Source organism: Schistocerca americana, chromosome 2 (genome assembly GCF_021461395.2).
Source record: "Schistocerca americana isolate TAMUIC-IGC-003095 chromosome 2, iqSchAmer2.1, whole genome shotgun sequence".
NCBI lineage: Eukaryota > Metazoa > Arthropoda > Insecta > Orthoptera > Acrididae > Schistocerca > Schistocerca americana.
In genome coordinates, this window is record NC_060120.1 from 536,761,623 (window position 1) to 536,779,879 (window position 18,257).

The 18,257-nt window shown below is 42.2% G+C and overlaps 2 protein-coding genes across 3 annotated transcripts in view; one reads left to right on the plus strand and one right to left on the minus strand.

The window, feature by feature from the left end:
• The window catches only part of LOC124593744 (40-kDa huntingtin-associated protein), a 74,469-nt gene extending 57,670 nt beyond the window's left edge, over nucleotides 1-16,799 (minus strand). The window contains exons 1-2 of the mRNA XM_047132078.1: nucleotides 16,636-16,799; nucleotides 16,506-16,552 (exon numbers count right to left, since the gene is read on the minus strand). Coding sequence (XP_046988034.1) covers nucleotides 16,506-16,552; nucleotides 16,636-16,706 — 118 coding nt within the window. The 5' untranslated portion in view covers nucleotides 16,707-16,799. The remainder of the gene's footprint in view (nucleotides 1-16,505; nucleotides 16,553-16,635) is intronic.
• Nucleotides 16,800-16,939: 140 nt separating this feature from the next.
• LOC124593745 (DNA repair protein RAD51 homolog 3-like) overlaps nucleotides 16,940-18,257 on the plus strand; it is a 29,020-nt gene continuing 27,702 nt past the window's right edge. Inside the window, exon 1 of one of the 2 annotated variants that reach the window (XM_047132079.1) lies at nucleotides 16,940-17,253. In XM_047132079.1, the coding sequence (XP_046988035.1) occupies nucleotides 17,145-17,253 (109 nt within the window). In that variant the 5' untranslated portion in view covers nucleotides 16,940-17,144. The remainder of the gene's footprint in view (nucleotides 17,254-18,257) is intronic. The other variant, XM_047132080.1, reaches the window with a different exon arrangement.

Sequence of the window (18,257 nt, forward strand, 5' to 3'; positions counted from 1 at the left end):
TGCATTTAGCTGTCAAGAGCAATGTGTGAAGCCATCAATGACTACTGTAGCAGAATAGTGTCAAAAGATCTTTCACAAGACCCAAATAAATTCTTGTTTCGCACAATGGCTGTTAGTGGCAGAAAAGTTAGTGTCCGCACATTCATAGATGAGACAAAAACTGAAATTGTGGGTACCAAAGCAGAAACTGAAATACTGTTTTCAAACGTTCCTTTGCAAAGCAAAACCCAGGAATATGCTCCAGTTTAATTCTGGTATCACTGAAAAGATGAGTGAAATTGACGTAAGTGTCAAAGTCTGACAGCTGAAATGATTAAAACTGATCACAGGTTCAGGTCACAATCGAATCCCAATCACATTCTATACCAGGGCTGAGTTACCATAGATACCTTGAATAAAAAAAACCTTGTCCAGAAAGCACAGATCACACCTATCTAAAAAGGGAAGTGATCTACAAAATTTTAGAACACTTACGCTCAAATGTAACGAGATATCTCAAACACAATAACTTTCTTTATGCCAACCAGCACAGGTTCCTAAAACATCTATCATATGAAGCCAAGCTTGCACTTTCCTGAAATGACTTACTGCAGGCATTGGGTTAAGACCAAGTAGATGCAGTAATCCTCAATTCCTGAAAAGTATTTGACTCAGTACCATACCTAAACTTATTATCTATACTACCATACAAAGAAAAATCAATGTTTAAAAACAATGTTACTAAAAATCTCTAAATTATCTTGAGCCATTTACTTTAAATTTATACTTCTGAGCACCTCCCTGAGTGGCAGATATGGGAAAGCCTCCCAGATATGAGGAGCGCTGGGAAACCAATGTGGACCAGATATTATCACAAAACCAATCAGCATCTGATCTGGTATTCAACAGCTGTTGGTAAGCATTTGTTCACCTCGTTGACGTGGCTGAAGATGTACAGCTTGATCTCAACAATTAAGTCTACACTCTCACAACCTCCATCAGAGATTACCCAAAAACACTCTACAACTTGAAGCAACCATGACAGAACAGCAAGAAAGAATTCTACTACCACAGGTCCCAGTCAATAGAATGGATTCCCTTTCTCGTCATAGGATTCTGGGAGACCAGACATGCCACATAGTGAAGGATCAGAGCGTCTCAAAATCTCTTTGAGGAAACCAAAATTTTTCATAGGTACACTGAACATAAACACCTTACTGAAACCAGGAAAACTAAACACCTAACAAATACACTACACAGATTCAGATCAAAATTATGGTCCTGTAAGAATCCAGTTTACAGATGAAAATCACTTTGATTCTGGGAGTTACAGGTTCTATAAAGGAATACCTCCAGTACATATCAACACAGAACTGAAACAATTTGGCACAGGTTTCACAGGGCACAGGTCCATCACAGATTCACTCACTAATTTTATCGTCATGTTCAGAAAGACGCTCAACACTATCAATAAAATCAGGAAACAAGGCGCACACACACTGATTAATGGTCACAACCAACAAATGACTACCACAGAAAAGACCTACAGGTGTTACATGACTCCAGGAACTTCTGGAAGAAACCATGAACAAAATTCCTAAACATCAAAATCCTGCTGGGTGATTTCAGTGGGCAGCTAGGAAAAGAAAAACATGGGAGAATCACAGTATTGTACACCACTCATAACAGGAACAATAAAAATGGTGTCACCTCATAAGCTTCAGCCAAAATTTTAATATAAAAACTATGTCAACACAATTCAAGAAACTAACACATAACTAAAGACATTGAAATCCCCAATAGAACACTGTTGTGACACGCCGATCTTTCAAAGTGCTTCCATGCAGTTACGCGCATCCTCTACATGCAGCGGTGTCTGCCAGCCATGCAGCAGCAGCAGCAGCGCCTCCTAAGCAGCCAGCCAGCCAGCGGCCGCTAGACTTGGACTCAGTTATGATTCGACTGTTAAAGTGTATACACGTCTTACTCTGTTTACTTGATCCGTGACTTTCATGTATTGCTTCTTCCTGGAAATATATTTGTTCAACTTGAAGTTATTACAATTGGCGACGAGGATGGGATTTTTCTTTTCCATCGTTGACCCACGTGTTTCCATGGCTACTTTAGAGCAACTATTGCAAGGTCTCACAGAACAGCAAACGCTTCTCACAAACGCGATTCGTGATTTCGTCGCAGCATCAAATGCGGGGCGTCTCTCGTTGTCGTCTCTACCTACTTTTCCTCCTTGCGACGAGATGGTGGAAGACTGATCTGATTACCAAAAACGTCTCCAACAGCACTTCTTGGCATTTCATGTCGCGGACGAACAAACATGTAAGTCTCTGTTCCCTTCATGGATTTCACCTCAAATGTATCGGTTGTTGTCACAGTTGGCTCCTTTGAAAGATCCTGCGTCTTTGTCCTTTGCTAAAATGTGCTCACTTCTGTCCGTCTATTTGCAAAAGCAAACGCATCTGGTAGCCTCTCGCGTTGCCTTTCATCGTTGTCAAAAACAACCAAATCAATCCTATCGCGCTTGGGCTGCTGAACTTCATGGCCTCAGTAGAAAGTATCAATTTGTTACTGAAGTTCACAAAGAATCCTAAGCCGATTCCATGGTATGAGATGCTATTATCCGATCGGCACCCAACAAAGAAGTTAGGCAACGTGCCCTTCAGTTGGCAAATCCGACTCCAGATGAAGTCCTATCCATCGCTCAGTCTTTTGAAATTTCTCGCGCCGCTGGAGAGCGAATAGAGGCATTGGGCGACATTGGGGAAATACAACCTTTGTGCGATGTTGACGAAGTGTGTGGCGTGTCCCCGCTGGCCGATGTGGCCGCAGTATGCTCCCAAGCGCAGCCTCGGCCTAACCGTAAACAAACCTCTAAGAAACTGCAGCAAAACCCACAGGAACTTCCTTCATGTCCGCGGTGTTTTACGAAACATTCATCAGAAGATTGTCCGCAACGTTGGGCCGTGTGTCACAAATGCAAAAAAAAGGTCATGTGTCATCCATTTGCAAATCCGACCACATACATGATGTTCATGAACATGACGCTGATTCTGATTCTGTGTTGTCTGTCAACTGTACTTCTTCCCTTTCAGGGAAGTTATTCCTCACTGTCCAAATACTTGGTCGCGATGTTTGCATGCAGGTGGATACTGGTTCTGCTGCCACTATCATCAGTTCTCAGACGTATCTTCAGTTGGGTTCTCCAATCCTGTCACCTGTCACTAGGCAATTACGGACTTACAATAAACACAAGATTTCTCTCTTGGGACAATTTGATGCTAAGGTATCTTACAAATCTGTCGTTCGCACTGTTCCCATATTTGTGGTCGACCATAGTAACGTGGAGAATCTTTTTGGTTTCGATGCCTTTCACGTTTTTGGGTTCTCCATAGCTGACTCTGTCAATATCATCTCTGATCCTATTCCTTAGGCTCAATTGGATTCCTTGTCGACGACATTTTTGTCCCTTTGTATCATGCTCAAACCCACTGCTCGGCCTAAGTTTTTTCGGGCTCGGCCCATTCCTGTGGCCCTTCGTGATCACGTCAAACGGGAGCTGGATCGTCTCACTGCTTCAGGGGTCTTGCTTCCTGTCACTTCCAGTGAGTGGTCCTCTCCTGTCGTTGTCGTTGCTAAGCCAAATGGTGATATTCGTCTCTGTGACAATTTTAAAGCCACTGTAAATGCTCAATGCCTTATTGACACTTACCCTATGCCTCGACCTGAAGAATTGTTCACTAAACTTGCTGGAGGCCAGTATTTTTCAAAACTTTACCTGTCAGAAGCTTATCATCAACTTCCTCTCGACGCTGCTTCCCGGCAGTTTCTGGTCCTTAACACGCCTTTCGGCCTCTATCAATACCAACAATTGCCATTAGGGGTTGCCAGCGCCCCTGCTCTCTTTCAGTGATTCTTGTAACAATTATTGCTCACTGTCCCTGGGTGTATAAATTACCAGGATGACATTGTTGTCACTGGCTCCACCACTGACGAACATCTTCAAAATCTCAGCACACTTTTTCATGTCTTACAGACTGCCGGTCTTAAGCGTAATCTTCAGATATCAAAATTTTTTCAGGCATCTATCACGTACTTTAGGTTTCAACTCTCTCAGGATGGTATTCGTCCGCTTCAGCAAACTGTCGCTGCGATCGATGCCCTTCCTCGCCCTACATCTGTTAAGGAACTGCAGGACTTCCTGGGGAAAATAGCATACTATCACAAGTTTTTACCGTCTGCTGCTTCGGTGGCTCAGCCATTGCATCGCCTCTTGCATAAAAACATGCCATTTCACTGGTCCGCGTCATGTGATGCGGCTTTCCAGAAATTGAAGACTATGCTGAAACAGGCCCCGTGCCTGGCTACTTATCAACCTGGCCAACATCTTGTTCTTGCCACAGACGCCTCTCAATACGGGGTCGGTGCAGTCCTTGCGCACTGTTTTTCTGACGGTTCTGAACAACCCACTGCTTATGCCCCCAAAACGCTCATGGATGCCCAACAAAAGTCTTCTCAAATTGAAAAAGAAGCTTTGGCAATTATTTATGCTCTTCATAAGTTTGGTGTTTTTCTCAGTGGATCCAAATATCATCTTGTTACGGATCACAAACCACTTGTTTCCTTGTTTCATCCATCAATATCACTTCCCAACAAGGCTGCACACCGCCTCCAGAGTTGGCCTCTTTACTTGTCTCGTTTCAATTATGAGATTCATTTCCAGCCGACGGCTCAACATGCGAATGCTGATGCACTGTCTCACATTCCCATGGGTCCTGATCTGACATTCGATAGGGACGAACTTTTGTGTTTCCACCCGGACGTTGTCGAGCAGCAGGTTGTGGACAGGTTCCCCATCACCAGGGACCGGCTGGCGGCTGCTACGGGTTCTGACCCTACCCTCTCCCGGGTTTTACGCTGTATTCAGAAGGGTTGGCCGGATTGTCCGTCCGCTAAAACTTCTGATCCGTTGCGGAACTACTACACTTTGCATTACCGCCTCACGGCTACGGATGGTGTTATCCTCCTTTCCACCAAAAATGCTTAGCCGCATGTTGTGGTACCTGCGTCTTTGCATGCTTCGGTCTTGCGCCTCCTTCGCCAAGGGCACTGGGGTGTCTCTCGCACAAAATCTCTGGCGCGCTGTCGTGTACTGGCCCGGCATCGACTCTGAAATCGCACACATGGTCGCTGCTGCAGCCCTTGTGCGTCACAGGCCGCCGCCCTGAAGTCATCTTTGTCACCGTGGCCTCGCCTGAGAAGCCCTGGGAGCGTATTCATGCTGGCTTCGTGGGACCTTTTTTAGGTACTTATTGGCTTCTCGTTATTGACTCCTACTCTAACTTTCCTTTCATTGTCCGTTGCACATCACCTACCACTGCAGCAATCACCAATGCTCTAGCTCGCATTTTCTCTTTGGAAGGCCTTCCCTCTACTCTTGTTACTGATAATGGTCCGCAATTTGCCTCTTCCGATTTTGCAGATTTTTGTGCCTGTCACGGCGTCATGCATGTCACAGCCCCTCTGTTCCATCCAGAGTCAAACGGTGAGGCTGAATGGCTGGTCCGCACATTTAAGGCTCAGATGAGGAAACTCCTGACTTCTTCTGCTGCTGATAATGCGCTTCTCCAATTTCTGGCTTCTTACCGTTTCACCCCCATGGGCGACCACAGCCCGGCTGAGCTCTTACACGGCCAACAGCCCCGCACGCTACTTCATCTTCTGCGGCCTCCCACCTCACGGCCGCGGGTGCCTTCGCTTGGCCGGTTCACCATTGACGACCTTGTATGGGTACGGAGATATGGCAGGCGGCCAAAATGGAGTCCTGGCCGCATCTTACGACACCGTGACCAACGCCTGTATGAAATCCAGATCGACACGGGTGTTGCAGTGCGTCATTCGGACCAGCTTTGGCCTCGTGTGCCGGCAATGCCTGTTCTGGATGCCACTACACCACCTTCGGCTCTACCTGACGCTCAGGACACTGGAATCTCTCATTACCCACAACGCAGTCCTCTCACCATCATATTGGTGCCAGCACAAGGACTGACGCCACCAGGAGACGTGCCCATGCAGGAACCAGATGACCATCATCTGTCGGAGCAACTCTACTCACCTCATTCTGCTACGGACACGGACACATCGCCCACGTCTCCTGTTATAACAACCGGACTTGCTGCAACGGGCAGATTGGTGCACGGGGCCCCAGCAGATTCGACTCCAACGTCTCCTGTCATCTCGACCCATTATCATCGAGGACACCTCCATCCATACAGGAAGCCGCCTCCTCGAGACTTTACAGCCAGTCAAACAACACCTATGGACGTTAGCAATCTACAGGCCACCTCCATCGAGACCTGTGCAAAAAATTCAAAGGGGGGAAAAGTGTTGTGACTCACCGATCTTTCAAAGTGCCGCCGCACAGTTACGCGCGTCCTCTACATGCGGCGCTGTCTGCCAGCCATGCAGCAGCAGCAGCGCCACCTAAGAGGCCAGCCAGCCAGCGGACACTACACTTGGACTCAGTTATGATTTGACTGTTAAAGTGTATACACGTCTAACTCTGTTTACTTGATCCGTGACTTTCATGTATTGTGTCTTCCATGAAATATATTTGTTCAACTTGAAGTTATTACAAACACAGTGAGAATTCCTGATTGACCACAGTGCTATCTCCAGGAGGAACACCACAGAAGTCTTCACTGTAAAAACCAGGGTAGGCTTCTCTGAGTCACGCTACTGGTTGCTCCAAATCAAAGAAAAATTTCAGGCCAACAAAAAACAGACAGAGTAACCCTGAGTTTCTGGACTGATCCCAAATAATTAGAACTCAACAAGAAGACAATAACTGAAGAAATCCATAGGGTGGGTACCAGAAACTGGTCTGAACTCGCAGAGAAACGGTCAATCCCCGAGAAGGAAAAAACATAGATGGTGACATGCCACATGCGATCAAGTTGTCAAGTACAGGATTAAAGCATGAAATGATTTCAATAGTCAAACATCAGCAGAAAAGTGGCACGTGTTTGTAGAGATACGAGAAAATGCCTCAAAAATTTGTAACAATAAAAACACAAAAATACAATAATAAGAGGGCAACTGTAACAGAAAAAGGCATTACAAAGAACAGCACCCACAATTTTTACAAGACCTTCACAAAAAATTTTGCTGGCTACAATCCTCTACCATATGCTTCCAACGATCTGATGGATCCCTATAAATGTATACAAATAATAATTGTGAAATTTTAGCCAAATATTTCAGTAAACTCCTCAACTGTGAAGAGAGACCTAAACAACTCCGATTTGTAAAACCAGCGCCAAATACTGAATCGCTTCCACCTTAACATGAAGAAATAGTAAAAACAATCAAATCATTAAAAAACAATAGAGCACCTGGCGAATTATTATTAGAGGATTATGGACATTGGACCACAAAAACATAACGCCAAAAATTCAAAGAATAAAATCATAAATCTGAAGAATAGAGAAAATCCCAAAAGAATGGAAGAGCACCTTGATACACCTACTCCACAAGAAAGGAGACAAAACAGATTTGAGTAATTAGAGAGGAATCTCATTTCTTCCAGTAACTTTTAAAATCCTATGTAAAGTTTTACTGGAACAACTTGAGCTGCAATCAGATCCACAGATTGGTATGTATCAGGCAGGATTCTGCAAAGGGAGATCCTGTACTGAACAGATTTGGAACCCCAAAACCATACTACATGTCAGACAATGCCAGAACACTGTAGTCATATTTGTGGATTTCAAAAAAAGCTCAAGATTCTGCTGACAGACAAATGCTGTTTAATAGCCAACACGAATTAGGAGTCAACAGAAAGACCAGGGTCAACATCAAAAACCACCTCAAAAGTGAAATCCATGGGGGAAATCTCAAACTCATTTAAAATTCAAACAGGAGTCTGACAAGGAGAGCTTATCACCACTCTTATTTAAAATTCAAACAGGAGTCTGACAAGGAGACAGCCTATCACCATTCTTGTTCGACACTGTACCGGAAAAAATAATTAGAGAATAGGGAAAGTCTGTCAAAGGCATTCTAATTAGGAAAGAGAAAGGGAAAAAGAGTCACTGCGAAATGCCTGGCCTTTGCTGATGACTTCACTATATTAACAAACAACAAAGATGAAGCCAAACTAGTGTTAGATAAACTACATGAAATCTTCTGCAAAGTTGGACTCCAAATTTCCTATGAAAAAACTCCCTACATGGACATCAAGTCAACTGGAAAGCTTCCACTGAAAACACAGTATGGAGAAATCTCACAGATCACTCACTTCAAGTAATTAGGAGAAACCACCCAACCCAAAGGACTGAACACAATCTCCAACACTGAAAGAATATTCAAACTGCAAAAGTTGTACAAACTTACATGGAATCACTATAACAAAAGAGCAATATCCTGTAATGCAAAATTAGGGCACTACAACACGGCTGTTTTATTACATGCCTTGTATGTAACAAAAACTACAGTTATTAGACAGATGACAAAAATTCATGACAAAAAGAAACAGGAACAAAACATTATTAGAAAAATCTATGGTACTGAACTCTATGAACACACAGACAATATTATAGATAACTTTATGAAAAGATGCCTACATTTCTACAGATATCTGTGTAGGATGGATGAAAACAGACTCACTAAGAAACTGTTTAACATCATTAATGCAAGCAAATTAAAGACAATTGGATAACAGAAAGACAAGAAGACCTCAGCAAGACAACGGGCTGCACAGACCAAAAACCAGTGATCAGCGAAGCACCTGCCGGCTGAAGTAATACCGCATCCACTCAACACCCTCATTGGTCACTTCCGATAGAGGTGCAGCTTAGACAGCCATGCTTTCCAGATGCCACATACACTGAACCATCACTCAAGCAGTCTCTTCGTCCACTTCGACGTGGCAACACGTCCCAGCTGTGCTCTCAGCAGCTTGTCCCGCACAACGCAACACGGCTCCCATCATCATCTCTCACACTTGGTCGGACTATGTGCGAACAGCATGATTCTTACTCCATGTCCAGTGTCAATGTTTTGTCACGGTATATTCAACAAGAAAATTGCTACCGCCTTTTCTGCATTATCTTCCCAAGCCGCGTTCCCTCGAGGTGCTCCCATTGACTGTGGCTGTACAAACCCTGATGGCGGATGCCTGGTTCATTCCGTCGGTATCAGCACCTGGAATATTGCGTGCAGTGTGGTGTAAATAGCGCAGTGAAGTGCAGTGTGTGCCAGGAGTACCATTCTATACGTTTTGGCATCCCTTAACCACCGAGATTGACACTGAAGTGGGTTTTCCCACACCACCAGAAGACACCCAACAAAGGCTGTACGCCATTCATAGTCCGCCCTGTCCCAAGATGCCACCACAAGCGAGGGATCTCCTTGAGTAAGAGGTAGTAACTTACAAAATTTTACTGTAGTTGTTAGCTTTTAGGAATACTGTAATATCTCCAAACCAGCTCCTGCAGCTCTTCCAGCATGTCCCATTATTTATTGTTATCTTTCTTAATTAGTACAGTGCTACAGGCATGTATGCCCCTTATTAGGATCATAGAATGGCACCTAAATCATTCCTTCAGACACACACGCGCATGCGCACCCACTCCAACGCACACAAATGGAGGGGCAATGTTGTTAGCAAATGCTGTATCCTAGTGCATGTGAGTGTGAGTGTCATTGCACGTGTGTATTTAAATCAACTGCAAACTGTATAAGTGCAGGTTGGCGACTAGAGGTCACCTGAAGGGAGCTTGCACATGGTTTGGTCTCCGCTGCGCCATCTACCTGCGACTTGCAACTATATACGTGCAGATCAGTGCTGACTCAATCTCACTATGTTCTTTTAGTTTGTACCACATATATCATCTGTGACTTCTCCCAAGTTGTTTATTGAGTTAAGTGTTTTTTGGCAAAGGCTCTGACTACAGGTTGACATAGGTGCTGCAGTGATGTTATTGAATTCCCAAACCTATGTTTGTTTAGGCTCACCACTGTTGATACCAGTCACATGGAAGCTGCTCATTTATACCAAACAGAACATTGTGTTGTGGGGACAGTGTATGGCATCTGCCTCTTATAAGTCAGTGGTTCATTCCACTGCATTTTTGGTCATTGCTGATGCCAGTGTTGAGAACTTGTTCAAAGTGGAAACACTTTGCAAGGTGTTTTCAGAAAGTATAGCATCTGCTGCAACTTTTTCTGCTCATATTTCTTTAAAATCCACAGCTCAGCCTTTTTTCATCATGCATGTCCTATTATTATCGCCCCGAAAGATCAGTAAAAGCAGGATTGCACAGACTTTAATCTCTATGGGTGGCACAACCTGTTATGGCTCGTAAACGGACGTTTACGCCGAAGGGGAAACTTCACCTCTGTGGCAACTTCAGCAGTACTGGCAATGCACAGTTAATCATGGATATGTATCCTCTCCCAAACCAGGAGGAACTGTTGGCGAAAATATCAGTACTTTTCTAAAATTGATTTGTCTGAAGCGTATCTGCAGGTTCCTGTGGACAAAAAGCCTCAGCGAGTTCTGGTTTTGGATACTCCTTTTGGTCTCTATCAATATTTGTACCTTTCTTTTGGTGTGGCTAGCACCTCTGCTACTTTTAAATTATTTTTAGAGCAACTGACTATGCCTGTACGAGGTTGCATTAATTATCCGGATGATATTGTTGCCAAGGGCTCCACCATGGCTGATCACTTGAAAAATTTGGCGCTTGGTTTTCTGCCTTACAGTCTGCAGGTTTACAACAGTGTAACATTGCAAAGTCTGTTGGTTGTTGGTCCCCCCCCCCCCCCCCCCCCTGTTATTTATTTGGTCCTCCCAGGGGATGCCACCTTGTCAGAGGCACTTTCAGTGGGGACGGGAAGGCTTGCTTGCTCTGACAAAGTCAAGAGCTATTCCAGTGGTAGCGTAGTTACTGGCAGGGTCACCCCCACACTGGAGTGCTCTTGACAAAGGAGTCAGACAAAATGTGTCCCACAACATAGGGCAGGGAGGGCTCTAGAGGTGTGATGAAGCCAGTCTCCCTGAGTGAGCAAACTCTACACAAACCCTGGTCCACCAGGTAAGAAAAAACATTGTTATGAAATTCAAAGGCAGGAACAGCAGGACTGATGATAGCAATTAACGTCCCATGCAAGGAAAAGGACATGGTAATTGGAAAAATGATTTATACTTTATTACTTCAAATGTAAGAACTTTGAGTGAACCAGGAGCTCTATGTAGAATCAAACAAGAGATGGAGAAATACCACATAGGAGTAGAAGCAATCCAAGAGTTCAGATGGAAAGGAAATGGTATCACAGGGAGTGATAATTATACAATTCTGTATAGTGGAGGGAACAGTGGTACAGTAGGTAGTACGCAGTTTCTTGAATACAATAAGTATAAAGAAGCAGTCATAAATTTTAACCCTGGAAATGAAAGGATGTGCACTTGGAGAATGAAGGCCCACTTCTTCAACATCATTCTAGTACGTGTGCATGCACCTACAGCAGATGATGATGAAAAAGTGCAAGATGATTTTTATGGTCAACTGGAATAGGAATTAGAAGATTACCAAGGCAAGATATGAAGACACTGACATGCAACTTCAATCCAAAAGTGGGAAAAGAAGCATCTTTTAGAACATACAAACACACACACAAATTTCAAGCTTTCGCAACCCACGGTTGCTTCATCAGGAAAGAGGGAACGAGCTGGAAAGACGAAAGGATGTGGGTTTTAAGGGAGAGGGTAAGGAGTCATTCCAATCCTGGGAGCGGAAAGACTTACCTTAGGGGGGAAAAAGGGACAGGTATACACTCGCGCGCGCGCGCACACACACACACACACACACATATCCATCCGCACATATACAGACACAAGCAGACATATGTAAAGGCAAAGAGTATCCCAAAAATGTGTAACAGAACTGCAGAAAAAGTTTGACCATAAACAAAGCTGGGTTGTGGAATGCAGCGAAGGGACATGGAGTATGACGAAAGATGCTTTACAAGAAACTGTAGACGTAATTTTAGATAGCCTACAGAAGAAAGGGTGGAAAGGGCAGGATGGTTTGATAAAGATTGTAATGAGAAGGTGGCTGAGAGAAATGAGGCAAGAAAGAAAATAATAAACAGGGCAACAATAGCTAACACAGAAGAATTCGTAAAGAAAAGGAAAAATGCAGATAGAAATGGATTATTGAGCTACGAGACAACTATAATGACCAAGAAGTACGGGAAATTCTACAACAGAGATCAGGGATTGAGAAAGGATTTCAAACACATACTGTATTCTGTAGAGATAAAGAAGGATATTTTATAGGAAGAGATGAATAGGTTTTAGACTGGTGGGGTGAATACTTCAGTGAGCTGCTGGACAACACTACAGAGAGAAAAGTACTGGAAGAAAATGAACAGAGCGACCAACCATAGCAAAATGGGGACTAGTGTAGCAGGGGATACAACCCGTCGGCTTTGGACAATGACGTCACAAGTCGCTAATCGAGAAGCGATTCTTCTTAGTGTTGTAGCACCCTTCAGTGGCTGATAAGTGTTTTTTGGCTTTAAAAAAAAAAATCTCACGAGATAGAATAAACAGATCCACTTTATTAAGCAATCAGTAAAAAAACGAAACTGAAACATAACAGCAAAAGCGAAAATGGTAAACTGCTCTCTGGCGACTTGTGACGTCATTGTCCAAAGCCGACAGGTTGTATCCCCTGCTACACTAGACCCGCAAAATGTTACTCAGGATGAAATACCTGTATCCCCCCCACAGCAGAGGAAGTTAGACATCCAATAAAAAACCTAAAGAATAATAAGACTCTAGGTAATGATGACATTTCAGCAGAGATGATCAGGGGTGGAGCTGAACTCCTACGTGCAGTCAAGCCATATTAAAGGATACATTGTGTTCCGGAGATGTAATAGGATGGATGGGACTGGAGGATAGATGTGTGAAGGAAGGTAAGTCACTGGATTGTGGTCACGCATTTCCCTCCTTCATAGGTGTGTAAAATGAAGAGTGAGTAGGCAACTCCACATTCTCTCTACTGCATTACATCATAAAAAGGAATTATAAGGTATTTTACAAAGTTCTATTGAACCTCCCATAGCTCATCTTATTAGTCACTGGTGACACAGTGTGCAGACACTCCTGGGGAGGGATGGGGGGAAGGTAGGGTTTATTTTTCACAAAAATGTATTAACACTAGATTGAACACAGATATGCACTGATAATAATACAAATGCACGAAAAGCATATGGACAGATTTTACATAAATCTCTGCAAACTGTTCTACAGAGCTAGAGCTCCTAAGGCAAGATCAAAATACAGGGTGGTCAGAAATTGTGTGAAATGCTTGTAGGGATGTTACAGGGCAGGTTGTACTGAGACATAAATGTTAAGAAAGAAATTCGATACGTTGCTCCGTTTCTGAGTTATTTAGCATAAAATTTAGCCCATCGGGGCATCGCGCGCTCGCATTCAAGCAGCCTGCCAGGGGACGTGTTGCCCAACGAGCGTTTTGTCTCATTAGCTGAAACTTGAATTTACACGCGCGATGATCTGATTGGCTAACTTCAATGCTAAATAACTCTGAAACGGCGCAACATATCGAATTTCTTTCTTAACATTTATGTCTCAGTAAAACCTGCCCTGTAACATCCCTACAAGCATTTCACACATTTTCTGACCACCTTGTGTGTGTGTGTGTGTGTGTGTGTGTGTGTGTGTGTGTGTGTTTTTTAGCACATGCGCTCTCGTGCAAATGACATCCCACAATCTGCAGAGATTTACTGAATAAAAAAATTGAATTCTTTCTTAGGCACCTGTGTGGCAATTGTAGCTTTCTTCTGGGAAAGGCGACTTCCTCCAACACAAGCGCTGCTTGTTTTTCATTTACAGACAGTCTCTACCATACCTCCCCAGTGTTTCCTTTCCAGTTCTCTTACATGGGCAAGCAAAATAACTTCACTGAGCTTGTGTTTATGTAGTTGAGTAATTGGGTAATTATTCACAGTTGTTGTCTTGGTTAATGAATATCTTGACCTTTCTGTATTGTCCATATTCTTAGCTCTGTGATGATTAATTTAATGTCTATGGTTGAAGGTGTCAGTTCACATTAAGGGCATCCAATTCACTAGGTTTATAGCACAACATGAAACGTGACAAGACAACTAATCGAAATAAATGACAGCTTTTCAACAGTAATCCTTGGAATGTTTGTGCATTACCAAACAACATTCAGTCACTGCCAGTGGAAGTTTTCACAATAAAAATGTATGAGCCTTATACTCAGTGCACAACTTTTTTTCCTCCTGGTGACAGAACCACTGGCTATCTGAACTGAAACTCAGTAACAAAATACGTGCAGAAACTGATATGGTTTCAAAAACACTATAATAGTAATCATTTTATTTATTTATGACTGCCTTTGGTTTCAACGTAATTCTAATGCAATCCTGACTACTAGATGATAGGCTACTGCTTGGTAATAAAAAAATATAAATTGACTTCTCCATATTAGTCAAGCAACTCAGAGTAGGAAGGTTGCATTCAGTGACGATTGCATTTTTGGTAGAGGATTACAGTAAATTAAGAGAATATTGTGGAAGACGAGGTCAGTACCTCCAAAAATTTCACAGAGTCTATTTTCACATAAAGTACTGATCTTTGTGTGTTGGCTACAGGATTGTTCTGGTTTAAGATCCCACAATGTCCAAGAAAGATTTCTATAGTTCAGGGCAGGTATAACCACACTTTTTAATTCAAAGATAAGGATGGTTGTAACTTTTTTGTTTAAACTAAATTACAGTATTCACTTACTGATTACTGACAAAAACATACTCAGTCTGCTGAAATTCCCATTACACAGGATGAACTCAGATTACACTGACAAAATTCTGGAGTTTGTTCATAGACTTTTCCAAGTGTTGATCGTGTTAGGACAGCAACCAGCCACAAATTTACTTTGAGTTCCTTTATTCAAAGGAAACCGTTACCGGTTTCGAATCGTTGCGATTCATCATCAGACGGTTTACACGCTTTCTTTCTACATTTTGTGTGTTTTTTACAGATTAATTGTCCTAAAATATAAATAAAACACAATTACAAACACGCCACACACAGATGGTTGCGTTGCAGATTTTCGTTGCATGTGACTTACGTGAAACGTCGGTTTCGAGTGATTGTTTCTATAACGTTCATCCAATCGATGTAAATGCATTCCCACTGCATCCACGTTGTTGCACACGTAATAGTTCTCACTGTACACTTTAGATTTGTCACTGAGTTCATTCCAACCACGCACCACATGTTTTGGTACATACAAAGAGCTTACAAACATATGGGTGTCACAGATGCTATGATATATCGTAACATTTGACGATGATGTCCTATGTTTGGAAAGGATCATATATTCTTTTCCAAAACTGTAATGTATTTTACATTAGTGTAGAGAGATTGAATACTTTTCCAAGTATTTTGACATACGGGACATGCACTCTCCAGTGGCTCATTACCAATAATATCACAACAGTGATAAAGCTAGTAATACACAATAACCAAAAATAAAAAAATGCAGAAGAACTGTGACATGGTTGTTCAGCACAGTGTCACTGTGCCATCCTTTTCTTGCAATCAGTTAACCCACAAACAAAGGACATACCAGTCAACACTTCGTCAACAAGCCTATCCATACAGTTGTGTGTCACTTTTCATGTAAAACTAAGACTGACAGAAAAACAACATGACTCAGGACCGAGCAGTACCAAACATAGTTTGAAGATGAAGAATAAAGACGGTATTACTACTGTCAACAACAACAAACACTTTGAGAGGATGGAACACGAGTATTTACAAACATGACACACACTGCAAACTATCGACAAACGAAACCGACTCGCACACCCCGCGCCGTAATGACGACACACGCCATAACAGTCTTGCGTCAAGGGTCAAAGGAAACGGGTGGAATCGGAAGCTTCCATTGACCAAGGTGCCACTGATACGAAAATAGGTAGAAAAAATTCACGTTGACCCTGCACTAAATGCACAGCGTGGAGGAGGAAACGAAAATACGTATGCAAAACATGAATGCATCGGCCAGTTTTAAACCAACGGCAGAACCTAACCATTAACAATTCAGTCGCATTTTAAATATTTGTAAATCGCTGAAAATGTCCAATGTACATATACAAATATTCAGGTACTGATTGCTACTGCCTACAATAAGCGACAATTTGATAAATTATTATTAGCCGGTGAGCACACATCATTAATACACGTTTTTCCTTACTGTCGTTTCGCTATGAATACAAGTAATCAGACATATGTCTACAGCATTATTTGATATGCTGTATAAAAAGAACTGACTTTTTAATAGAGTACAACGGTCAGAACACATACCTCCACCGTAGTCGCTTCAAAAGTAAACAATATGTCTCTTTACTCTCTACAGAGTTTAACTATACTGCTTACAAATAGAGCTTACCAAACTGTTCACTAGCTTCTGTTACATTTGGCTTTCGCAGAAACCTCCTGCAATGGAAGAAAATGCAACATATTGTATATCTGTAAGATTAGTTCCGTGAGGCAATGCACAAGACGCATATTCTCCGTACTTTTTCAGTTTATTTGATATATTCCTATACTGCGCCAACAGGTCGCTCGTCCCGCTGCCACTATCAACCATAATACCTGTGCGGGGAAAAAAAATAAAAATAAACCTTTCAATCTACCATTCCTGCACACTCAACTACAACCACTTGCTTAAGTGTCAAACGCTACACTAGTGTCTTTAATTATCTTTGGTTTGAGTTCACTGAACATCAGTAACATCAAAGATAACTGTCGTCAGAGTAGACTGCTTGTCAACTGTCAAGTCAAGAGTGAAGAGAGGGAAAATAAAGTTTGTTTAAATGTTTATAAATTGTTAGTCCGAGACGTAACATAAGAATCATTTATGACTGGGTTGAGTATCAGCTGTCAGGAGGGGAATTAAGTGTGTTTATATTTCATAAGTCGAAGATGTTACCGAATTTACGCCAAAAACTGTTGAATAGGGCGTAAATATTGAGATATATCGGTTACACGTGAGAACTATGCAGACTCAATACAGTGGACTATTACGATGACAACACCAAGTTTAATACCGCTAGTAGCACTACCAATACCAGGAGACATTCTTTCATGTCTCCAGTCTGCCGGTTACCTTTATTACGAAGACATCGAACAAGAAGGTTACTGTCAACTTATGCGATATTGATACGACTGACATGATGTGTGAAGTGAACCATCACTTTTGCTCTGATTCACTGGGAATACACGTAGGCGGAGTAGTGCGGAGACGGTGGACACTTATACGTGAGATCAACCACTAACATTCTACCAGATCTACTACTGGCTATTGCAACATCAGTTTAACTATACTAGAACAGGAATATAAAGATGTAACTACTGGGCGTAGAGTAATTGTTAAGACACTGGCCTGGAGGCGTATGCTCTGTCCAGCCATCCTGATTTTAGATTTTCTGTGGTTTTCCAAAATCACTTAAGACAAACATTGGGGTGCTTCCTTCTGCAACACTATGGCAGAGCAATTATACGCTCATTTATGCATATGACTGTGTATATTATTTGTGTTTTCCCTTTATTAAGCTGACACGTCTTTATCAATGTAAAATAACTATGGCCAAATAAATTGTAGTAATCCTAATTATATTTAAATTTAATAACAATTCAGGAATGAATCTCTGTTAATAACTTCAGCACCAGAAATCAGTAGCATTTATTAATGATCTTCTTAGATGTATAAGTTATGCAGATTTTGCGTTGCTTGTATTATCAGATTTTGGGTAGATAGAAGCGGCCAGGTCTTCTTTTCCAAAATATTTGAACATCAAAGTACCATTACGGCAGAGCTCGATGCTATTGAAAATGAAACCTTGTGAATCTTTGGTAAGACAAGGAAACAGCCTATGTTCCAATGTGTCGAGGTGTGTTGTTGTACCAACTGTTCCCTCTCCAAAAAGGAATGGTTCATTAACTTTGTTTTGCAATAAGGTACAAAACACATTTAGCTTCATTGAGTTTCTCTTATGTTTCACAAAGTTTTGCAGATCCCATATGTGAACATTGAGTCCAGTCATCTTTCCATAGAGATGAAATGTTACTTTGCTGTTAAAAATTAAATGTGGAGAAATGATTCATTATCCACATTATACAGTGTTGCCACAAATTTCGG